We start from the raw sequence: 24946 nt of genomic DNA, 5'->3' as shown, positions 1-24946 counted from the left end.
GTGCTGTGCCTTTCATTCCCTTGACTTATCTGGTGCAGAACTATAAGCCTGGATCTCCTGCGCCCCGTCACCCTCTTTGTCCGCCCCCCCCCCCCCGCCTCCCCCACCGCTGGCAGCCACCAGTTCGTTCTCGTGTCCATGGATCTATCTGTTTTTGCTTTCTCAACACTCCGTTTTGATTAGTAGTAACTTTGAGCATTTTCTTAATTGTATTTCCTGGTGGTTATAATTTTTCCAGCTTGTCTACTTCTATCCTTGGTCCTTTCATCTATTGGGGTTTTATAGAATCCCATTCTATGAAAACACTAGGATAGTTTGGTGGAGCTAAGGCCATTTTGGCTGTCGCATCTCATTTTTAAGTTAAAGGAAAAAGCCGTCCTCGCTCTGTGGCTACTGTGATATTTGACTGAAAATTCCTTCTTTGGTACGTATTCATGACAAACATTGTGGGATACTTATAAAAATCCAGGGTGTAGGAACGGTTATGATCTCCTTGTCATATTGATTTGGAATATGGTTTTGATTTATGGTTGCTATAAATAGATGGTCAAGCCATGACGAATTGCTTCGAGGTGGCAGTCACCACTGTCCTTTATATAATGTCCCCTCAGTGTGCTGTCATCTTCATTACAAACCACCTGCCACTTGAGGCCAGGATGCAGATGTCCCTTGTCAATGAAATTTGACCTCAATAAATTTGCAGGTGTCTTTGGAAGGACAGGGAAAGGGCCATTCTGCTTCGGTGGTTCTGTATCGACAGCGATGAGACTCCTACTTGCTTCTCCATCATTTTGTGCTTTCTGTGACCGTCATCACCACTAATTTCAATGTGGGCTGCGATCACGAGTTCCCTCCGTAGCTTTTCAAATCCCATCACGTGCCCGTCATCAGGAGACCTGGGTAATTGGATATTGGTACTAATTCCTCCTTTGAATCTCCTTTTATAGGGTTGGCACATTTCTGTTTTATTATATTATTACAACCTGAATTTAAAAATTAGGGTGCTAATGTTGTACAGTGGCTTACTTATACCTGAGAGCATTTGTGTTTAGACCTATACTTTGTAAATGATAGTTCTTTAAAAGGTGGGTTTCTTGTGTGCTTGAGAGCCATATTTTTTTTACCATCTTTGTAACCACTGGGACTAATGGGGACAGTGTGTGGAGGCTTCTATTTTATGTTCATATTATTTATTACTTGGCAAATGGCGGGAGGGGCATGGAACTGTCCTATTTGTCAGATTTGCATGAGAACTTTTTTTTACAAAGAATGTCTGTGGTGCACAACACAGGCATAAATCCTCACGCCATCATCTTTCTGCAGTCTGCCTTGAAGTATTTCCTTTTTCATAATTTGGAAAACCTTTTCTTTTGGTATTTATTTTATTGAATTATAATTGACCTATAACATTAGTTTCAGGTGTACAACAGAGGGATTCAATATCCGTGTGTGTGGCACTGGGGTCCCATAGGGAGTCTAGTTACCATTGGTTCCCACACTTAGTTACAAAACATTTTTCTTTGCTTCCCGTAATGAGGACTTTTTAAGATCTGCTCTTATCAACTTGCAAAGATGTAGAATGATGGTGTTTACATATGTTTACCATGTCCATGGTGCATTATATTCTCCTGACTTATTTGTAGCTGGACGCTCATACATTTCTGCCCCTTTTACCCCCACGCCTCCCCTTCCACCCTGACCTCAGACACCACCAACCTGTTCCTATTGGAAAACTTTTCAGATAAGTTAACCACGATGGAGAGAACCTACCAACTGTTTAGGAACCACACAAAGTTGAAGGTAAGGTTTGTTTCTTCCTTTTTGTTGTATCGTGAGGAAAGTTAAGTTTTAAGCCAGAGCCTGTGACATGAGATTCTGTGATTGTCTAAATTTTGACACTGGTTACCAGACTTAAGCAAAAAGCATCTTTTAAGAGATCTGATACTCACAGGAAAAAGAGTTCTAAAAGTTCTGTATAAAAAGTAGCCTCTAACACTGTATATTAACTATCCTGGAATTAAAACAACAAAGTAGCATCTTAATTTGTATCTATTAGTGTATGTTTATGGTGTGTTGTACATTCATTTTATAAAACTTATAAAAGGCAATTCCCCAAATAGTGGTTATGATAGAAGATAAGTACAAATATGGATATGAACATCTTTTTTTTTTTTTTTAAAGATTTTATTTATTTATTTGACAGATCACAAGTAGGCAGAGAGGCAGGCGGGGTGGGGGTGGGGGAAGCAGGCTCCCCACTGAGCAGAAAGCCCAATGCGGGGCTTGTTTCCAAGACCCTGAGATCATGACCTGAGCCGAAGGTAGAGGCTTTATTCCCCTGAGCCACCCAGGCGCCCCTGGATACGAACATCTTGGTTAAATAGCAAAAAGGTGAGCTTTCGAGTTTTTTAAGAATACTAATTTAAGGGTGCCTGGGTGGCTTGTTCGTTTAAGTGTTTGCCTTCAGCTCGGGCTGTGATCCCAGGGTCCTGGCCCAGAGTCCCGCGGCGGGCCCCCTGCTCAGCGGGGAGCCTGCTGCCCCCTCTTGCTCTCTGACCCTCCTCCCTGCTTGTTTGTTTTCTCTCTCAAAAAAAAAAAAAAAAAAAGTTTTTTTTTTATAAAAATGTTGATTTCAGTCACCTTAAGAAAGATATGTTACTTGTCATCCAGGCACTGAGTTACTCCTAGAGTAGAGGGAGTCAGAGCTGGGAAGGTAGATGCGCTCCCCACCGCTCCTGCCCCCCGGCTGCAATTCTGGCTTCCCCACGAAGTGTGGGGGTGACAAAATAGAAAAATGGAGGAATCTGTGCCCGAACGGGTCGTACACTCGATGCAGCCTATTTTTCCAGTATGATGTGTACTCCCTGGCCTGGCCGACTTCTCTGGGGTTCTCTCTCTCACTAATTGTTTACTCCAGACCCTATAGTCACCGTTTCTTGGCCTCTCAGCGCCATCTTTCCCTCCGTTCCATGCTGGACACGAAGCGGCACCCGGCTGTCTTCCTACCCACGTTCACAGTGTCAAGGTGAACGGCAGCCAAGCCTCTCTGCCTTCTTGGCCCCTGCTTAGGGTTCTGTGCTCTTCTCAGACCATGTTCTTTTTGGTGGACTGAGTTCCCGAAGATCAGCGTCTCCCTGACCCCAGGGCCGGGAGGGACTTCCCCTCCCTTCCCCCTCCGGTATGCAACAGCCCTGCACTTCAGACAATGGGGTCTCCATTTTTCTTGTCATGTTCATTTTCAATTTCCTGGGGGTTTAAGCGGGTTCACAAGTCAAGACTTACTTAAAAGGAATGGTTTGGGAAAAAAAAAAACCCCAAAACCTGACTCTCAACTCTTGGAAAACACCTTGACGGTTACCAGAGGGGAGGTGGCTGGAGGGCTGAGGGGGAAAGGGAAGGGGATTGAAAGACACTCATCGTGATGAGCACCGAGGAAGATATGGAACCCGTGAACCATTATGTTGTACACTGGAAACATAACACTATGTTAATGACACTGGAGTTAAAATAAAACAAAGGGTTGGAAGAAAACTTTAGATTGAATGAAAAGATTTTTCACCCAGGTCTACCTTTTGGATCTCTGCTCCTACGAGGCAGTATAGTTCAGGGTTAAAAATAGGGACTTCTGAGTCAGATTCCCCGGTTTTGCCTATACTATGGTCTGACTTTGGGCAAGTTCTTTGACCTCTCTTGTGTCTCTGATACTTTATAAGGGTAGCAGGATTTTTGTTATCTCCACCTATAGTTGTAGGGAAGGTGAACTGGTAACTGACCATACAGCATCTATGACAGCGCTGGCGCTCAGCGGGCGTCCCGGGGGTTTTGTTGTCCCCCCTCCTCGCCGCTGGTCTCGTCCCGGCCATTGCTGTCGGCTCGCACGGAGGCTCAGTGCTGTCCCGGGCCTGTGTTCCCTTGGCATCCTAAGGTTTGGACTTGGGCCTGTAAACTGTTTATACATATATTTTAGGATCCTAAAACCAGTTCCCAAAATGTGTATAATAGCAAGTCATGACAAAAATACTAGAATCTTTATCAAAGAAAACACAAACTAAGTACAATGTTGTAAGGGTTAAAACACGCCTGTCAAATGACGGGAGGTTTGCCAAAGACGAAGACAACTTTGGTCTCCTCTGCTGTTTTATTTTGTTGTCCACCCCAAAAAACCCCAAAACTCTTCCCTGATGAGAATGCTCGATCATGTCCTGACTATAAGGGTCCTGTCTGGCATGAATGAATAGCTTTCCACCCAAAGCAGTTCTTGCCCAGGTGGAGATTCGCATCGTGGGAAGCTTTGTTGTTCTGTAAGGAAGACTTAGAGGGTAGCCTCGCTGGTCTGTGCACAAACCCTCAGTGTTGGGGTATGACTGCCGTGCGGAACGGGGTCTCAGCCACAGCCTGTCTGCGGCTACCATGGCTGTGCGCTCGGTAAACCTTCACTCACGAGTGCTAGACCGTGGTGAGGCCATGGGCCAGGGAGATTTGAATCACTCCTTTAAAAAAAAAAAAATTAAATGAGGAACAACAACAAATCAACTTTCCAAACAGCACACCTTTTCTGGCAGGCCAGATCAGGGGGAGGGGTGATAGCGCAAGGGGACCCTGACTGTCCTGAGACTGCTGCCAGATGTGGGCACATTGCCACGTCTGGTGGAACTGGTGCCAGGTTCAGGCATCGAAGTCTGATCGTCCGGGGCTGAGCTCACAGACCGGGATCTCTCGTTAATTTACTGTATCGATGATTAGTAAAGAGCAAGGCAAGAGAAATGCTCGCATAACGGGGAATATTTTTTTAATTTAAATGTAATTAATTAACATACAATGTGTTATTAGTTTCAGAGGTAGAAGTCAGTGACCCACCGGTCTTATATAGCACCCAGTGCTCATTACATCTCGTGCCCTCCTTAATGCCCGTCACCCAGCATGACTGGAACATTATCTTTTTATTCCTCACAAAAATTCATGGTGAGCCATTTGACTTGTCCATTGTAAAATTTGGCATTAAATTAGAGTTCCTTGCCTGTCTTGATTTTGACTGAGATTCTCAGCCAGGCGTCTTTGGAATCGGAGTTTACTTGCCTTCTAATTATATTGGGGGTTATCTGCAATGGTCTGTTAGTCCTGCTCTTTGGATGGTTCTAGAAGGTTCTGGAAAGAAAAGAAAAAAGGGTTGCTCAGCACTGGTGTCGTAATGTCAGGGTGTGGGTCTCCAATACCTTCCGGGCAGTGTTGCTGGGATTAAAGGAGGTGCTGATTCCACAAGGTGAGGGTCTGGCAGGTAGGAGGTGTTCATGTGTTCTTTCCCCCACAGATATTAATTAGTACGTAGGACATTGAAATAGGTTTCTCTGAGGAAACCAACAGCCCCATGAGTCATGTTAGTCATTTTTATAGTTCTTAATATTTCAAGTATTGAAAATCATGTAGCCCCATGGACCACATAGATTTAAAATGAAGCATTTTGCCAAACAAGTCTTAAATTCTTAAAGAACTGAAACCCTACAAATACAGTGGCAAGTCTCCCTCCCCATGATCTCTCCGTCCCTTCCCCGAAGTCTTCGCGATAACTCTGTCCTGGTGGTGGGCGTTCTTCCCCAGCACGTATTCAACTTTTACTGCATATTTGTGTATTCACCAACAATACCTAGTGTTGTGTTGTAAAAACTGAAGCAGTGCGATGTAGCAGGTCCTTTGGGCATGTGATTTTCACCTCCTCATTGAGATTTACCTAGGTTACATGCAGACCTAGCTCCTTTTAGCTGCTGGGTAAGGTAGCATTGTACGACTCTGGAATTCGCGACTCCGTAGGCTAGTGAGTTATCACAAAACACTTTGAATATTTTTGACTGTTTCAGAGCATTAATTTAAACCCAGGTTTAGTCAACTCCATCATGCCATGCTTTGGTAGATATTAGGAAAATAAAGTTGAGAAGAATGAGCTTGCAGGCTGTCCCCTGGTGTATCCAGAGGAAGTAAAGGAAATTGGTGGTTGTCTGTCCTCCTGGCCTGGAGCAGGCAAGATCAGGGCAGCCCTGCCTTCCTCAAGGACGGCTACACTGTAGGATGCCCCAGAGTCTGCGGCGAGTAGACTGTGGTCTGTGTGTCCGCTACCAAGACAGGGCTTCTGGGAAGTCCAAGACCCTTTCTTAGTGAATAGTGAGTCTGGTAAATCACTGAAACTTCTGAGGCCCGAAAGGCCCTGTGAGATACAGAGGGTTTTAAAGACAAGTGTCAGACATCTGGGACACCTGGGTGGCTCTGTTGGTTAAGCGTCTGACTCTTGATTTTGGCTCAGGTCATGATCCTAGGGTTCTGAGATCAAGCCCCACATTGGGCTCTGTGCTGGGCGTGGAGCCTGCTTAAGGTTCTTTCTCTTTCTCCCTCTGCCCCTCTGCCTGCTTGTGTTCTCTCTCCTAATAAATAAAATCTTAAAAACAAAAAAAAAGTGTAAGACATGGACCCAGCCCTCAAGGAAGTTAAACATCTCACAGGGGAGGCGAAGCTAACACGAAACACAACAGCCAGATGCTGACCACCGTGGTGTGCTGTGCCCCTAGTCCTCTTCCACAGCAACAGACTAACCTGTATTTTCCTCCGCATCTTTCTCTGCATCTCATTCAAGAATACCTTCTGGAAATCCTTTCAAGGCATCTAGTCTAGAACTAGTTCATTTTTTTAAATGTATACATTTTTTATTATGTTATATTACAGTTCATTTTTAAAGGACCATGTAATATCTTGTTTGCCGTAACCTGCTAAAAACTGCAGCATTTCCTGTCCTTGTAGAGGCATCCCTCTGTGCTTTGGTGCTCTGGTTTCTGCAGGCATGGGGTGGCTGGAGAGGCGGCTATAGGTATGTTTAATTTTAAAGCTTGCTGCCATATTGCTTTCTAAGAAGGCTAGAATTCCCATTTCCCTGCCAGCAATGTTTGAGACCGTCCTCTCCCTACACTGTCATCTCTCCTTGTTATGCTCTTTCGTCTGGAGCATCTGGACATGATGTTATATACGATTGTTATCAATTTCTGTGTTTGTTGGACATTGTTCGGGCTGTTTGTTTTCAATGTTTTGTGCACTGCTCATCTTTCGTCTGGCTGGTTATTAGCCTTTGGGTTTTTCCCTTGGTTAGTCTGCAAAAGCTGTTAATCTAGAAGAGATAGCAATCCTTTGTCATCTGCAATACATAAAACATTTTGCAATGATCCACAAGTGAACTATCGTATGGATGGGTTAAGATATGATCTTCTCGACAAAGTATGTCGTAGCTCACTACATCAGCTGGATTTTCTGTCACTTGAGCTTTTCCGATATTCTTCAAGCAGCAGGGAGGATACTTACATCTGTGCCGGATGTGGAGGGAAACAGTCTGATCTCTCCCTATTGTAATGCATTCAGCTGATCTCGGGTCCTTTTGGAAATGGAGTCCTGAAAGTCTGTATTGTTTTTTGTTTTTTTTTTTTTAGAAATCACACCATCCCCAAAGCCTCATCCACCTGTTGTGGGCAAAGTGACTCATCACAGCATCGAATTATACTGGGATCTGGAAAAGCGAGCAAAACGGCAAGGACCTCAGGAGCAGTGGTTCAGGTTCTCGATCGAAGAAGAAGACCCCAAAATGCACACTTACGGTATCATTTATACGTAGGTGCAATGTTGAATTGCTTAACACTTTGCTTTGATTTCCTGATGAGCTGGAATGGTTTCTATTGTCTCTGACAAGACTCATTCTGAAATGAAAGAAAGAAGTGAGCCAGCATCATTTGCATGCATGCTGCTCACGAATTAGAATTTTTGGAAAATCAGCATGAGTGGTCACTCTGAAACAAAGCCTCCTCTACCTTCGAGAGCTTCTTTGGCTCCTGCAGTGTTCTAATGGTATATTTTAAAACTCTAAAATGTAGAGACACAATCAAGAGGATTTGAGATTGGAGGAGGCTGCTGTGTTCAGAGATGTGGACGGGGACCCCCTGTCTGTCCAGGATGCCTCCGGACCGCCTGGCACACTCCTGTTCTCGGTTAGCTGTTCCCAGGCAGTGCTGGTCCTCAGGGCTGGGTCTTCCTCATTAGGTTACCCTGAGCGTGTTTCCTTCTGTTTTCACGTGGCTGTTTCCTTCATGCTATGCAAATATCAGGTGGAACATCCCTTCCGCGAAAGGCCTTCGGAAATGGCCGCGCTCCCACCCAGGCATCTCCTCTGTCCTGACTTTGTCTCATGAGCTCCTAACCTTCAGCTCTGCTGGAATTATCTGTCTTGTTGGCGTGTTTGTTTTGTCTTCCTACTAGTGTTTAAACTCTGAGAGAGGCAGGAAAGATTCCTGTTTGCATAACACCTGATGCCCCTGCCCCTAGGCCGTGCTGGCACGTCGCAGGCCATCTGAGTACTTGTCCCACGGATTAATAAATAAATGTAACTGGGGTAATCAAGAAGTCATTTTTTTTTCCAACTCCTTTCTTCCTTTGGACTGCTTTACCACGTGTGAAACGACTATCTTAGGGATACCAAAAACGCAATACAAATACAGCTGTGTGAACTCTAATTAGTCTTGAGATAACTGTAGAATCATTTCAGGTTGTAAGAAATGACAGAGATCTGGTGTATGTATTGCCCACGTCCCCTGGGGACTAACATCACCGGATGCTGTAGGGTGGCCTCACGGACTGGGGCTGATGCCGTCAAGGCCCAGGGCATCTCCGGCATTTTGCCAGTCTTTTCTCAAGGTGGCATCATGATGATCTTGAGGGTATTAACAGAGGATTTCACTCTTCCCTGAATGATAATATTCTGGGGATTTAATGAACGTTTGGTTGGTTGTGGTTTTGTTTTTTTAAGATATAAACAACAACACATAACCCCCCCCCAAACAACAAAAAAACCAAATACATTTATCTGAAATGTAGTTACCATCTGCAAATAATTCTGGCCCCATGACTCGAAAATGGTGTTTTAATGAGGTCATGCCATGGTGTTCTCCATTTAGGTAATTTCCATCTGAAGTCTGAAAGCATGAGTTACGGTATTGGAAGGAGGAGTATGCGGAAGGGAAGAAACATCGTTTCTTTCCCGGGTCCCCTGGCGCCCACCCTGCTCTCGGGCTGCAGGTGGGGCCGTGCTCTAGGCTCCTTCCTCTTCGCTTCTCTGCCTGCAGTCCCCGGAGGAGGGGGGTTGGGGACCACCTCCCCGCACCCCCCAGCCCCCCAACTGGAGAGCAGCCATGCACTGGCCTCTGGCCTGGGGCGTCTGTCGGGGGTGTTGCACGTTCTGCAGAGGCATGAGTGCCGCCCTGCTCCGGGGTCTGCCGGGAGGAGGGTCTGGCTTCACGGAGCTGGTAGCAAGCCCTGCCAACCGCCACCCTCCGAGAAGAGGCTGCCGAGGCCCGCCACTAGGTGGCAGGATGAGACTGTGTTAATCTCGACTCGGCGCTCCTTCCCCTGCTCTCTCCAGGTTTCCTCCAGACCAGCAACGCCTTCCTTTGAAAAAGTGGTTTAGAACATCTGACCTTGGAATCAGGATTTAAGAACTTCCTTTTACTTGTCTGTTTCTGTCCCTGTTCACCGCCGGCCGATCCTGAATCAGGGATGTCCTCACAGACCCTTCCCTGGTTTTGTGAGTTCTCCCTTTGCAAACGCCTGGTCTGCTCCCTCCCGAGGTCGTGGCATTTATACCGCTCGAGGATGCAGACTCCATCTTCGGACTCCTTCCCTGATGAGCTCCAGGAGCGCGTTTGCTGAATTCTCTTGCCTTCCAGCCGTCCGTTCTGTCTTGCTAATCATCCTTTTGTCAAGTTCTCTTCAGGGAGTCTCCATTTCTGGAAGCATGAAGGTCAGACTCCGTCCATGATGTCCTTCACAGGCTACCTACAACCTGCCCGCCTTGTTGTCTCTCTCATTTCTGAGCAGGAATCCTCCACCGAGATCTGTTTCCTGTCCTTTGAACAGGCCCTGATTTTTCCTGTGTGTATGTTCAGCTGTTTTCCCTGTCAGAACAGTGTCCCCTCATCCCACACTTTCTTCCACAGGGTCGGATTCTACCTCGACCGAGAAACTTGTTACTAACCTGTTGTCTGCCCCTCTAAATTCCTATGACAACTGTGCATTTCATTCATTCACTCACGATTATCCTGTATTTCATTCATTCGGTCTGCATGTATTAATGGGTAACTGCTATGTTGCAGACACTGCTGGATGCAGGGGTTGTGCACTGAACAAACCGACAAAAATTCCTCCCTCATGAGAAAAACAAATAAGAGATATAAGTGAAAATGCAGAGTAGGTAAATACAAATGGTGAGAAGACCAAGGAGAAAACATAGGAAAAGTTGAGGGTTTGGAACAGAGATAAAGGTTTCCCTAGAAGGTCGCATCTGGCTAAAGAAGAAGCTGAGGCCGATCTGGAGTCTGGAGAGTATCTGAAAGAAGAACATTCCAGGTAGAAGAAATAGCAAGTGAAGCCCCTTTGAGATGGGACTGGACCAGGTATGTTCCAGGAACCCAGGGGAGTCGAGTGGGTGAGGAGAAGAGCAGCAGGGGATGAGGTCAGTGAGGCTGTCACTGGGGTCCGTGGCTGGGACAGAGCCGTGGCAGGAAAGCCAGGGGCGACTGCTAAGCTGTGGAGCGGCAGGGCCTGGTTGACGCTCTTGCTCTCTGACGATCATTCTAGCTGCTGAGGTGAGAACAGGCCCAGGGAGGCACAAGGCAGCCGTTGCTTTTACAGTGAGTGAGGTGGAGAGGATGGAACCGGGCGAGCCGTAGCTGAGTTTAGGATGGTTTGAAAGACAGACTTGAAGACTTTGCTGGTGGCTCCGATACGAGATGGGAGAGAAAGAGGAGCATCAAGGGTTCGATCCAGACCCGCCCCTTCCGGACAGCGAGTCAGGCTGCATTCAACCTCAGCTTCAGAATCTCTGTGCTTTAGGACGACAGTTTCCCACACGACACTCCCGGTGTGTCGGCCGTGGCTCCATTCCACGGTGTCTGTCTTCCATGTCCGCCCGGGCTGAGGGAGCAGCCTCTGCCTGGAGGTCGCCAGTCACTGTGGCTGGGGGCAGAGGGCAGGCCACACTGTTTCTAGAAGCTTCTGCCCAGAATGATACATTTCACTCCTGCTTCTGCTTCCTTGCTCAAAGCAAGTCCTACGGTCATGTCTGAGTTTGACAGGGCAGGGGGAATGAGACTCTTGTTCTGTCCCCAAATATTTGGGAACAATAATCTCATCTTCCACAGGTGGTGTGAGGGGACTGGGCCCGAGCATTTCCAGTTACAACGACGGGAAGATGGGGGGTGAAGAGAGGAGGGGAGACTCCGCGGGGGCATCAGGTGGTGGCCAAGGAGAGACGTCAGGGAGCAGCAGCTGGGCAAGACTGGCCTAGGGGACCGTCCCCAGTAGGAGGCTGGATTGGAACTGGGGGCGGAGGGAGCATAGAGAGAGAGGGCAAGTCTGGCAACTGGGTCTTTAGGCGTTCCAGTATTGGGTTTCTTAGGTTCCATGTTTGTTCAGCTGCCACATCAAATATTTGCTTAGGGACTAAAAACAAAAATACAGGAGTGTGTTAGACTTTCATAGGCTCTGATCGACTGTGGAAAAGTCCCAAGATTTTCTCATTCATTTAGGTACCATGCCCAGGCCATGGGAACTTGCACTTTCTTTCTTTCTTTTTATTTTATTTTATTTTATTTTATTTTATTTTATTTTATTTTATTTATTTATTTGACAGAGATGACAACCAGGCAGAGAGGCAGGCAGAGAGAGAGGGGGAAGCAGCCTCCCCGCTGAGCAGAGAGCCCAATGTGGGGCTCCATCCCAGGACCCTGGGATTATGACCTGAGCCAAAGGCAGAGGCTTCAACCCACTGAGCCACCCAGGCACCCCAGAACTGGCACTTTCTCCACGAGTTTGCTGAATGGCTTCCGTTTGTCCCCCCATGGCTGGGTGGCGATCGCTGCAGAGTACCAGGGCCCCTGTGTGGGTCTGGTACTCTTCTGGGGTCCCCTTGATTCAAGGGAGAGCCTCCAGCCTTCCCTAGTTGTGCCAGTGACTTCTGTCTTCTGAACAGTTGTGTGATTCCTCTTTCCCAGGGCCGAAGGTGCTGCTTGCTTCAGCAAGACCGGAGGATACTTAGCAACGCTGGACTTTATTGGAGCACTCTGGTTTCATGGTGGTCTGAAAGGATGCTAGGTCTTTGACACCTGACACTGAATTCCATTGAAGCTTGGATATGATACTCAATTTTTGCTCCTCAAAATCTTTTCAGAAGCCACAAATCCAGGGCTCGGTCTCTACGAGTCCCGTAACAATAGATACGGACGCGTACTCACATAACAAGAAAATCTACCTACTCTTGAACTCACTTTGGGCTAGGTAGCTCTGTTTTCGCTGGTGGTGATAATGATTTTTAAAACCATATAGTTTTACTGAATACTTATTTTGGTTTTAGAGCTTTGCTTTTGTGGTAAATATATATATTGACTTTTTTTTAAATTTTTTATTTTTTATAAACATATATTTTTATCCCCAGGGGTACAGGTCTGTGAATCACCAGGTTTACACACTTCACAGCACTCACCAAAGCACATACCCTCCCCAATGTCCATAATCCCACCCCCTTCTCCCAAACCCCCTCCCCCCAGCAACCCTCAGTTTGTTTTGTGAGATTAAGAGTCACTTATGGTTTGTCTCCCTCCCAATCCCATCTTGTTTCATTTATTCTTCTCCTACCCACTTAAGCCCCCATGTTGCATCACCACTTCCTCATATCAGGGAGATCATATGATAGTTGTCTTTCTCTGCTTGACTTATTTCACTAAGCATGATATGCTCTAGTTCCATCCATGTTGTCGCAAATGGCAAGATTTCATTTCTTTTGATGGCTGCCTAGTATTCCATTGTGTATATATACCACATCTTCTTGATCCATTCATCTGTTGATAGACATCTAGGTTCTTTCCATAGTTTGGCTATTGTGGACATTATTGCTATAAACATTCGGGTGCATGTACCCCTTTGGATCACTACGTTTGTATCTTTAGGGTAAATACCCAATAGTGCAATTGCTGGGTCATAGGGCAGTTCTATTTTCAACATTTTGAGGAACCTCCATGCTGTTTTCCAGAGTGGCTGCACCAGCTTGCATTCCCACCAACAGTGTAGGAGGGTTCCCCTTTCTCCGCATCCTCGCCAGCACCTGTCATTTCCTGACTTGTTTATTTTAGCCATTCTAACTGGTGTGAGGTGATATCTCATTGTGGTTTTGATTTGTATTTCCCTGATGCCGAGTGATATGGAGCACTTTTTCATGTGTCTGTTGGCCATCTGGATGTCTTCTTTGCAGAAATGTCTGTTCATGTCCTCTGCCCATTTTTTGATTGGATTATTTGTTCTTTGGGTGTTGAGTTTGCTAAGTTCTTTATAGATTCTGGACACTAGTCCTTTATCTGATATGTCGTTTGCAAATATCTTCTCCCATTCTGTCAGTTGTCTTTTGGTTTTGTTAACTGTTTCCTTTGCTGTGCAAAAGCTTTTGATCTTGATGAAATCCCAATAGTTCATTTTTGCCCTTGCTTCCCTTGCCTTTAGCGTTGTTCCTAGGAAGATGTTGCTGCGGCTGAGGTCGAAGAGGTTGCTGCCTGTGTTCTCCTCAAGGATTTTGATGGATTCCTTTCTCACATTGAGGTCCTTCATCCATTTTGAGTCTATTTTTGTGTGTGGTGTAAGAAAATGGTCCAATTTCATTTTTCTGCATGTGGCTGTCCAATTTTCCCAGCACCATTTATTGAAGAGGCTGTCTTTTTTCCATTGGACATTCTTTCCTGCTTTGTTGAAGATGAGTTGACCATAGAGTTGAGGGTCTATTTCTGTGCTCTCTATTCTGTTCCATTGATCTATGTGTCTGTTTTTGTGCCAGTACCATGCTGTCTTGATGATGACAGCTTTGTAATAGAGCTTGAAGTTCGGAATTGTGATGCCACCATCGTTGGCTTTCTTTTTCAATATCCCTTTGGCTATTCGAGGTCTTTTCTGGTTCCATATAAATTTTAGAATTATTTGTGCCATTTCTTTGAAAAAGATGGATGGTACTTTGATAGGAATTGCATTAAATGTGTAGATTGCTTTAGGTAGCATAGACATTTTCACAATATTTATTCTTCCAATCCAGGAGCATGGAACATTTTTCCATTTCTTTTTGTCTTCCTCAATTTCTTTCATGAGTACTTTATAGTTTTCTGAGTATAGATTCTGTACCTCTTTGGTTAGGTTTATTCCTAGGTATCTTATGGTTTTGGGTGCAATTGTAAATGGGATTGACTCCTTAATTTCTCTTTCTTCTGTCTTGCTGTTGGTGTAGAGAAATGCAACTGATTTCTGTGCATTGATTTTATATCCTGACACTTTACTGAATTCCTGTATAAGCTCTAGCAGTTTTGGAGTGGAGTCTTTTGGGTTTTCCACATATAGTATCATATCATCTGTGAAGAGTGATAATTTGACTTCTTCTTTGCCAATTTGGATGCCTTTAATTTCCTTTTGTTGTCTGATTGCTGAGGCTAGGACCTCTAGTACTATGTTGAATAGCAGTGGTGATAATGGACATCCCTGTTGTGTTCCTGACCTTAGCGGAAAAGCTTTCAGTTTTTCTCCATTGAGAATGATATTTGTGGTGGGTTTTTCATAGATGGCTTTGATGATATTGAGGTATGTGCCCTCTATCCCTACACTTTGAAGAGTTTTGATCAGGAAGGGATGCTGTACTTTGTCAAATGCTTTTTCAGCATCTATTGAGAGTATCATATGGTTCTTGTTCTTTCTTTTATTGATGTGTTGTATCACATTGATTGATTTGCGGATGTTGAACCAACCTTGCAGCCCTGGAATAAATCCCACTTGGTCGTGGTGAATAATCCTTTTAATGTACTGTTGAATCCTATTGGCTATTATTTTGTTGAGTATTTTTGCATCTGTGTTCATCAAGGATATTGGTCTATAGCTCTCTTTTTTGATGGGATCCTTGTCTGGTTTTGGGATCAAGGTGATGCTGGCCTCATAAAATGAGTTTGGAAGTTTTCCTTCCATTTGTATTTTTTGGAACAGTTTCAGGAGAATAGGAATTAGTTCTTCTTTAAATGTTTGGTAGAATTCCCCTGGGAAGCCGTCTGGCCCTGGGCTTTTGTTTGTTTGGAGATTTTTAATGACTGTTTCAATCTCCTTACTGGTTATGGGTCTGTTCAGGCTTTCTACTTCTTCCTGGTTCAATTGTGGTAGTTTATATGTTTCTAGGAATGCATCCATTTCTTCCAGATTGTCAAATTTGTTGGCGTAGAGTTGCTCATAGTATGTTCTTATAATAGTTTGTATTTCTTTGGTGTTAGTTGTGATCTCTCCTCTTTCATTCATGATTTTATTTATTTGGGTCCTTTCTCTTTTCTTTTTGATAAGTCTGGCCAGGGGTTTATCAATTTTATTAATTCTTTCAAAGAACCAGCTCCTAGTTTCGTTGATTTGTTCTATTGTTTTTTTGGTTTCTATTTCATTGATTTCTGCTCTGATCTTTATGATTTCTCTTCTCCTGCTTGGCTTAGGGTTTCTTTCTTGTTCTTTCTCCAGCTCCTTTAGGTGTAGGGTTAGGTTGTGTACCTGAGACCTTTCTTGTTTCTTGAGAAAGGCTTGTACCGCTATATATTTTCCTCTCAGGACTGCCTTTGTTGTGTCCCACAGATTTTGAACCGTTGTATTTTAATTATCATTTGTTTCCATGATTTTTTTCAATTCTTCTTTAATTTCCCGGTTGACCCATTCATTCTTTAGAAGGATGCTGTTTAGTCTCCATGTACTTGGGTTCTTTTCAAACTTCCTTTTGTGGTTGAGTTCTAGATTTAGAGCATTGTGGTCTGAAAATATGCAGGGAATGATCCCAATCTTTTGATACCGATTGAGTCCTGATTTAGGACCGAGGATGTGATCTATTCTGGAGAATGTTCCATGTGCACTAGAGAAGAATGTGTATTCTGTTGCTTTGGGATGAAATGTTCTGAATATATCTGTGATGTCCATCTGGTCCAGTGTGTTGTTTAAGGCCTTTATTTCCTTGTTGATCTTTTGCTTGGATGATCTGTCCATTTCAGTGAGGGGAGTGTTAAAGTCCCCTACTATTATTGTATTATTGTTGATGTGTTTCTTTGATTTTGTTATTAATTGGTTTATATAGTTGGCTGCTCCCACGTTGGGGGCATAGATATTTAAAATTGCTAAATCTTCTTGTTGGACAGACCCTTTGAGTATGATATAGTGTCCTTCCTCATCTCTTATTATAGCCTTTGGCTTAAAATCTAATTGATCTGATATAAGGATTGCCACTCCTGCTTTCTTCTGATGACCATTAGCATGGTAAATTCTTTTCCACCCCCTCACTTTAAATCTGGAGGTGTCTTCGGGCTTAAAATGAGTTTCTTGGAGGCAACATATAGATGGGTTTTGTTTTTGTATCCATTCTGATACCCTGTGTCTTTTGACAGGGGCATTTAGTCCATTAACATTCAGGGTAACTATTGAGAGATATGAATTTAGTGCCATTGTATTGCCTGTAAGGTGGCTGTTACTGTATATGGTCTCTGTTCCTTTCTGATCTACCACTTGTAGGCTCTCTCTTTGCTTAGAGGACCCCTTTCAATATTTCCTGTAGAGCTGGTTTGGTGTTTGCAAATTCTTTCAGTTTTTGTTTGTCCTGAAAGCTTTTAATCTCTCCTTCTATTTTCAATGATAGCCTAGCTGGATATAGTATTCTTGGCTGCATGTTTTTCTCGTTTAGTGCTCTGAAAATATCATGCCAGCTCTTTCTGGCCTGCCAGGTCTCTGTGGATAAGTCAGCTGCCAATCTAATATTTTTACCATTGTATGTTACAGACTTCTTTTCCTGGGCTGCTTTCAGGATTTTCTCTTTGTCACTGAGACTTGTAAATTTTACTATTAGGTGATGGGGTGTGGGCCTATTCTTATTGATTTTGAGGGGCGTTCTCTGAACCTCCTGAATTTTGATGCTCGTTCCCTTTGCCATATTGGGGAAATTCTCCCCAATAATTCTCTCCAGTATACCTTCTGCTCCCCTCTCTCTTTCTTCTTCTTCTGGAATCCCAATTATTCTAATGTTGTTTCTTCTTATGGTGTCACTTATCTCTCGAATTCTCCCCTCGTGGTCCAGTAGCTGTTTGTCCCTCTTTTGCTCAGCTTCTTTATTCTCTGTCATTTGGTCTTCTATATCACTAATTCTTTCTTCTGCCTCATTTATCCTAGCAGTGAGGGCCTCCATTTTTGATTGCACCTCATTAATAGCTTTTTTGATTTCAACTTGGTTAGATTTTAGTTCTTTTATTTCTCCAGAAAGGGCTTTTATATCTCTCGAGAGGGTTTCTCTAATATCTTCCATGCCTTTTTCGAGCCCGGCTAGAACCTTGAGAATTGTCATTCTGAACTCTAGATCTGACATATTACCAATGTCTGTATTGATTAGGTCCCTAGCCTTCAGTACTGCCTCTTGTTCTTTTTTTTGTGTTGAATTTTTCCGTCTTGTCATTTTGTCCAGATAAGAGTATATGAAGGAGCAAGTAAAATACTAAAAGGGTGGCAACAACCCCAGGAAAATATGCTTTAACCAAATTAGAAGAGATCCCAAATCGTGAGGGGGTAGAAAGGGGATAAAAAGAGGTTCAAAAAGGAAGAAAGAAAAAAAAAAGAAAAAAGAAAAAGAAAAGAAAAGAAAAGAATTTTAAAAAAGAAAACAAATAAGAAAAATATAAAAAAGAAAAAATATATATATTGGATAAACTAGTTAAAAAATGTTAACAAAGAAAAAGGTAAAAGTTAAAAAAAAATTTACCAGAAGGCGAGAAAAAAAAATAAATGAAAAGGAAAAAAATCAAATTAACTGCAAGACTAAAAAAAATCACAGGGAAAAAGCCATGAGTTCCGTGCTTTGCTTTCTCCTCCTCTGGAATTCTGCTGCTCTCCTTGGTATTGAAACCGCACTCCTTGGTAGGTGATCTTGGTCTCGGCTGGATTTCTTATTGATCTTCTGGGGGAGGGGCCTGGTGTAGTGATTCTCAAGTGTCTTTGCCCCAGGCGGAATTACACCGCCCTTACCAGGGGCCGGGGTGAGTAATCCGCTCGGGTTTGCTTTCAGGAGCTTTTGTTCCCTGAGCGCTTTCCGTAGAGTTCCGGAGGACGGGAATACAAATGGCGGCCTCCTGGTCTCCGGCCCGGAGGAGCCGAGAGCCCAGGGCCCCACTCCTCAGTGCGCCCTCAGAGAACAGTGCCCAGTTACTCCCGTCTGCCTGACCTCCGGCCGCGCTCCGAGCTCACCGAGCCTGCGACCGGTTCAAGGTAACACGGAGCTGCGAGCTCACTGTCGGCTCTGTCTCTGTAGCCGGCTTTCCCGTTCCAATACCCGCAAGCTCTGTGACACTCAGACACCCCCGATCCTTCTGTGACCCTGCGGGACCTGAGGCCACGCTGACCCCGCGTGGGCTTTGCCCCGGTTTAGTCTCTGGAGCGATGTCCCTCAGCGGAACAGACTTTTAAAAGTCCCGATTTTGTGCGCGGTTGCTCCGTCGCTTGCCGGGAGCTGGCCCCTTCCCCCGGGGTCTATCTTCCCGTCGCTTTGGATTCACTTCTCCGCCGGTCCTACCTTTCAGAAAGTGGTTTTCTGTTTCCAGAATTGCTGTTCTTCTTCTCTTCGATCTGCCGATGGATTTTCAGGTGTTTGCAATCTTTTTTTTTTTTAATTTTTTTTTTTCATTAGAAAATAAAGTGTTTATTAAGAAACTATACACTGAACACTCCTATAAGTCTCTGTGGAAATACAACGCCCCATTGTCATAGCACAAGGTGAGAAAATGGCAGATTCAAAGATGTTGGGATGGATGGAGCCTGGCAGGCTGGAAATGAGGTAATGATTTACAATAATTAAAAAAACATCATCCTCAAGCTTACTCCTTTAAAGCCACACTCCGGGGGAGGCCCTGGCCCAAAGGGTCAGCAGGACACGATGGGGACCAGGCTGACACGAAGCAGTGGGGGGGCGGGCAGGACGGCGGGAAGCTGGCAGGGGCTAGATACACACACCCCTCGAAGCCCTGGAGAAACCTGAATCCCCACACGCTGCTCTGGACACTACGGTGTCTGGGAGCCACCCCCGATACGGGCCAAGAACCTGGGCACAAAGAACCACCATCCCCAAGGACCCAGGAAGGAGGAGCTTCAGTGGGAGCTTGGTTCCCATGGAAATGTGCCAAAGCCAGAGAGAATCTACTGTCTTTCGCTGTGCGTCGCCACCCCAAAACTTAAGTGGGTTAAAAACCACCACCGTTGTGTCCTAAGAGCTCCCGTGGGAGACCCCCGCTGCTTCATGCTCTCCACCATCAAGGGATGGCCTGTGCTGACTTCTCACCACGGAGGCACCCCAGGTGGGAGCAGCTGGGCCAAGCCCAGCATCCCCTCGGCCAACATGGCAGCAAACTGGGGCGTGGCTCGGGCCCTACAGCTGTGCCCTTCCTACCGGAGGAGGGAAGAGGCGTCCCCGCACCTCTCCTCAGTGATCGAGCTGGAAATGGGAGAAGCAAACCCCTCTTTGGGAGAGGGTGGCCATGGAGTAAGGCATGAGTCAAAGCAAGCAAAATGAACACATATATTGACCAGAGAACAGGACAACACTTCCACTGGGGCCATGAGAGGGGCTGGAGGAGGCCCGTTTTTCCTTTTCTTCCCCTTCAGTTCATCTTGGCCTTGAAATGGCGATTCCACTGGGTTCCGAAAGTTCTCAGAGTCAAGAGTAAGTGAAAGTGGGGGGGGGGGTAGAGAGCCAATCCTGGGATCAGGGACTAGCCGGAAGGGCCTTGGCCCCTGACTCCCTCGGTCCCTTGTGGTCCTAGGAGGATGGCCCGTTCATGGCCAAGGCCAAGCTTGTTGGGACTGCAGATCTAGGGGCCAAGGAGTTTTCTAATATCACACTCACTGTGAGCCATTCCAGAGAGAAGAGGAAGGGAGGGGGGAAATGTGTCCCCCAAAAGTATGGTTTTTTCCACCAAAAAAAATTTTTTTTGTATATATATATATATATATATATATATATATATATATATATGTTTATATATATATAGAAAATGATTGGTTTCCATTCTTTCCTCTGAGACCTAATCTGGTGCCAGCGCTCGGGCCTGGCTCCCCCTCTCTCACCGCGTGGTCTCTGCCTCCGCTTAGCCGCTCTTCCCCACGGGAGGCTGCAGGGCGACGAGGTCACTAAGAGGACGGCCTGGGATCCCAGGGGAGCCGGGGAGACCCCATGCTTCCAAGCAGGGCGAGTGAGGCTGGAGCACGGCTGGACTTCGTCAGGCTTTCTCGTGGTGGTTGGGTGGTTTTGGTAAAGCAAGAGAATGGCTAGTGTGTGTGTGTGTGTGTGTGGTTTTTTTTTTTTTTTTTTTTTTTTTTTTAAAGATGGTTCTTGGTGCACAGGTTTTTAACTCTCTTTATTGGCTCTAAGGATGGCGGCAGGAGCTGCCTCGGAGGCCAGGGGAGAGAGGAGCACAGTGATGACTGAGGGACAGGGCAGCCCTGCCAGTGACGGACGGGGGACGACCCCTGTCTTGGTGGCTTGAAAGGGACGCAGGGGCACCGGTGGCTCATGCAGTTTCTACTTAGTTCCCCGGATCCAAAGAGAACAGCGCCTAGAGCTTCCCACCTCTCAGAGGGCCTGGCCCACCCAGGTGACATCAAAACAGAGAGGCTTAAAAGGAGTTTTTAAAAGCCATGACGTCCTTTGCTGAAATAAACACTGACATCCTCAACATAGAGGCCATGGTTAAGAGGCTTGGAATGTCCGGGAAGGCTTATTGGATTCAACATAATTTCTCTGAAACCATGTGACCTTGGGTAAGACACTTCCCCACTCTGGACCTCAGGTTCCTCATATATATAGTGAGTTGATGAGACTAGATGATCTCTATTGTCCTTCAAGTTTAATATCCCATGATTGTCTATGTTTGAAAAGACCCACGTGTCTGGCTTGTGGCAGTTGTGTCCCTGACGGAAGTACTGGGGATTCTCAATGACCGGGATACGGGTCATGCCGATGACCACCGTGTCCGGCCCGGCGTCCAACGAGGAGGGCGTGGTGATGCCATGGTTGATGTGGTGCAGCGGGCTGGCTGAGTCCTCCTCGCCACTGATGACAGCCACAGGCCCTGTGGCAGGTCCGAGCCATAAGCAGGACCAGGGCTTGGGGTTCAGTCTCCAGTGGGGAGAGATTTGGTTTCCCATCCCTGGGGTCTTCATGTTGCCAAGGCACTGGAGCCATCTTCTTGGCCATCCTCGGGCTCTGAGACCCATCAACACTGTATTTTGAGCTCAGCTCACAATTACCAATCAGCCACAAGCTCCCAAATTGGTCAGAGTCATCCCAGAAAGGTAGAGGCTGGCATTACCCACCCAGTTGACACGCGTCCTCGGGCCTCCTACATCTACCGCTCTCTCGGCTTCTCTTTCCACCATGACAGTGCGGCTCTAGAGGGCGCGGGCCACTTCTGAGAGGTGGCTGAGAAGTACAGAGCCCTGAGCGTCTCCTGAAGATGAAAACCAGCGTTGGCAGCCACAGCTTCTTTCAAGACATGAGGAAGTCACCCCAAGATGGGGGGGGGGTCAAACCCTGGTTGCCAGGGAATTTGCCATAATCCTGAAGAAGAACCTGAACCAGGCCCCTGTGGGTCTGCACACCATGGGTTCTAGGTGTTTGCAATCTTTAGATAAGCTATCTAGCTGATCTCCGGCTAGCTCAAGTAGTCTCAGCCTGCTACTTCTCCGCCATCTTGACTCCGCCCTATATATTGACTCTTAACCGTCTGTTTTCTTGGTTTCTTAACTCAGATGTTTTTCTTAATGCCACTGGTATCATTTCTTCACTGTCTTTGTGCTGGTTTCTTCTTTGTGGATGATGCGATGTATCAGTTCGTATCTGTTATCTCTTGCTGCATAACAAACCATCCCCAAACTTAGTAGTTGTGCTTAAAGCAAAAAAAAAAAAAAAAAAAAAAAAAAAAAGTCCTGTGTTTTCTCATAACTCTGCAACTGGGGCATGGTGGGAAAGGCTGGATGTGTAACTTGTCCTTTGCACTCAGGGCACCCTCCACCGAGGGTGGGGGACTGACAGCCTCCGAGGTGGGGTCATACAGGAGATGGGCAGCATTCCCACATTGCTTCCTCCGGCTCTTAGCGACATTCAGAGCGTGCGGATTTGATCACCGAGTGTCCTGATCCTGCGTGTCTCCTCCCTTCTAGGGGATACGCAACAAAGCATGTTGTGGAAGGTCTGGAACCACGAACACTGTACAAATTCCGACTGAAGGTCACCAGTCCCTCTGGAGAATATGAGTACAGCCCAGTGGTCTCCGTATCTACAACCAGTGAGTATACAAACACCACACTCCTTTATCCAGAGATCAATGAAGACAGTGAGCCCTATGGAGGTACAAGTACCCTGCCTTTTGCTGAGCCTTTCTGGAAGCAGAAACCCTTCCATTCAAAAGAAAAATTTATTTATTTATTTATTTGAGAGAGAGAGAGAGAGCACGCGTGAGCACGCAGGAGAGGGAGAAGCCGCCTCCCCGCTGAGCCCAGAGCCTGACGTGGGGCTCGAACCCAGGACTCTGAGAGCATGACCTGAGCTGAAGGCAGGCACTTCATGGAGCGAGCCACTCAGGTGCCCTGAAACGCCTCCAGTTTTAGAGACTGTGCTGCAGCTGTTTACTGGCTCGTCCAAGCCACAGCGGGAGGGAAGTCTGTGCTTTAACAGACGGGGAGCGAGGTGCTGGGGCCGGCCCCGCCCTGGGAGGGCACATTCAGGACTAAAAGTACAAAAAGGTAGAGTCGCCTTTCCTAGGAAGCGGGCCGGGGGTGTGGGCTGAGGAACAGTCTGCCTGTCCGGCTGTGCCTCGGGTGACAAGGCCTAGAAGGCATTTTGTCCCTTTTGAACCACCTCAGTTTTCTGTCTTGACACATGAATCGGATTCCAGTGGGGGCTGTGAGTGAGGAAGAATGAACAGCGGCCAACACACACACACACACACACAGCAAGGGGCTGGCCATGCCGCCTCTGACCTTGCGTGTCCTTCTCCCGGTCCCACCTGAGGGTGCAGATATTTTCTGTGATCGGTATTTTGGTGTTTTAAAGATGTGTGTGTGTCTAGAATGTGGTAAAGATTAAAATGGTCAGAAACGCTCTTTGTGGCCTGCTTGCTGAGAGCACAAACGTCTTTTCTCAGTTGCACAACGAAGTCTTCCTCCTGTGAGTAAAAGTCATTTTAAAGTTTTAGTCCCTATTGGTTCTGGCATGTGCGGGTGTGACACACACATACACATACATGAATAAAACATACACTTTTCCTTCTGTGGCTTTCAATTGTGTCCTTTATGCATTTATTTGGAGAGGTTTTTTTCTTATTTAACTTCAATTATCCAACTCACAGTACATCATTGGTTTCAGATGTCACGTTCCATAATTGATCAGGTGCGTGGAACACCAGTGCCCGTCACCTTACGTGCCTCCTTGATGCCCGTCGCCCGGTTACCCCATCCCTCCTCCCCCTGCCCTCCAGCAGCCCTCAGTTTGTTTCTTAGCGTTAAGAGCCTCTCAAGGTTTTTCTCATTTGGATTTTTATGTGGATTAAAGATGATTAAGGTTTTGAGTTAGCCTGTCATCTCTTAGTTTGCAGACAGGGCACTGGGGAGTTGGGTCTTCATTTGGCAAACTGAGAATTCAGTGACAGCTGGGAGCGGTGTCCCTGTCCCAAGGTGCTCCGCTCGCTGCAAAGACGCATAATTTCAGAGGAGACTTTCCGAGTGGAACGGTCAGTTACAGTGACGTGAGTCAGGCAAGAGGGCTTGTCCTTCCTGTGGTGGCGGTGAAAGCATTTCCTTCCTCTGGGAGACCAGGTGCTCTGGAGCTTTTAGGGGGAAAAGGCAGAGCGGTTGAGTGTGAGTTGGTCTCCTCTGTGTTGAGGGTGGGTACGGAGACAGGAGGAACAGGGGCAGGAGAAGAGTCGGCAAAGGGGAACCCAGTGTTTGAATAGACTATCTAGGGGACGCTGGGCCATGGTGCTCCCTCCTGTCCCGCCGGCCCCAGCCAGCCACAGGCCCCTCCTGCACTCCTCTGCCTTTGCCCCATTTCTCTGGAGCTCCCACCTCGGAGCCCCCTCTTCCCGGTGCCCCTTCAACTCCTCTGCCTGCCACTGTCCAGGCAGAGCTCTGCTTGGGGGTGGTCCCTTGTGCCTCCGCCAGTACCCGGCTGGGTCTCACCCCCTCTGATAGCACCCAGCCCATCTTATTTTATGTATCTTTCTTCTTCTTTGTCTCCCACCGACTTGTGTGCTTCCAAAGTGGAGGACGTGCTGGGTCAGTCATGTCTGGCGTAGAAGATCACAGTGCATGGGTGGACGGATGGGGAATGGAAAGGTCCAGAGGCAGAATTAGGATGAAGAGGGAAACACTGATCTTCTCAGCTTGCACTCCTGTCTGGGGAGATGCACGTGTGTCCTACGGGCTGGGGAGCATCCCCTTGACCTGCATGGGGAAGGCAAACAGGATGCAGAGCCGGCCATGGTGAGCCTCTGCTCGCCACTGGCATCTTTGCTCCTGCCACATCCACGCCAGGGCAGGGGCTGCAGGACCCTCCGGCCAGAGCTGATGTGGTGCTCGCCTACCATTCAGAGCTCTTCGGGAAGGCAGAAACCATTGTAGGTTTCCATCAGCTGGCCAGGACGGTGCTGGCTTCCTGCGGAGCTGGCTTCCCAGAGGCAGCTACAGCGAGGTGGTCTAGGATCCAGAGCATTTGTCCCTGCAGCCCGTGGCTTCCGTGGGTCACTAGACCAGACCTCCTGCAAGGACCAGGGTGTGATGGAGACATGGTTCCTGGTGTTGATCT

The 24946-nt window shown here is 46.5% G+C and overlaps 1 protein-coding gene across 3 annotated transcripts in view; it reads left to right on the top strand.

Moving 5' to 3' along the window:
• Positions 1 to 24946, top strand: part of FANK1 (fibronectin type III and ankyrin repeat domains 1) — a 105660-nt gene that overhangs the window by 64447 nt on the left and 16267 nt on the right. For 2 of the 3 annotated variants that reach the window (XM_059172865.1, XM_059172867.1), the window contains exons 2-3: positions 7461 to 7638; positions 22306 to 22430. In XM_059172865.1, the coding sequence (XP_059028848.1) occupies positions 7461 to 7638; positions 22306 to 22430 (303 nt within the window). Of the gene's footprint in view, positions 1 to 746; positions 901 to 1705; positions 1801 to 7460; positions 7639 to 22305; positions 22431 to 24946 lie in introns of those variants that run through there. The other variant, XM_059172866.1, reaches the window with a different exon arrangement.

The sequence above is a fragment of the Mustela lutreola genome, chromosome 4 (genome assembly GCF_030435805.1).
Source record: "Mustela lutreola isolate mMusLut2 chromosome 4, mMusLut2.pri, whole genome shotgun sequence".
NCBI classification, from domain to species: Eukaryota; Metazoa; Chordata; class Mammalia; order Carnivora; family Mustelidae; genus Mustela; species Mustela lutreola.
The sequence above is the reverse complement of the archived record's forward strand: the minus strand, read 5'-3'. Positions and strand labels throughout refer to the sequence as shown.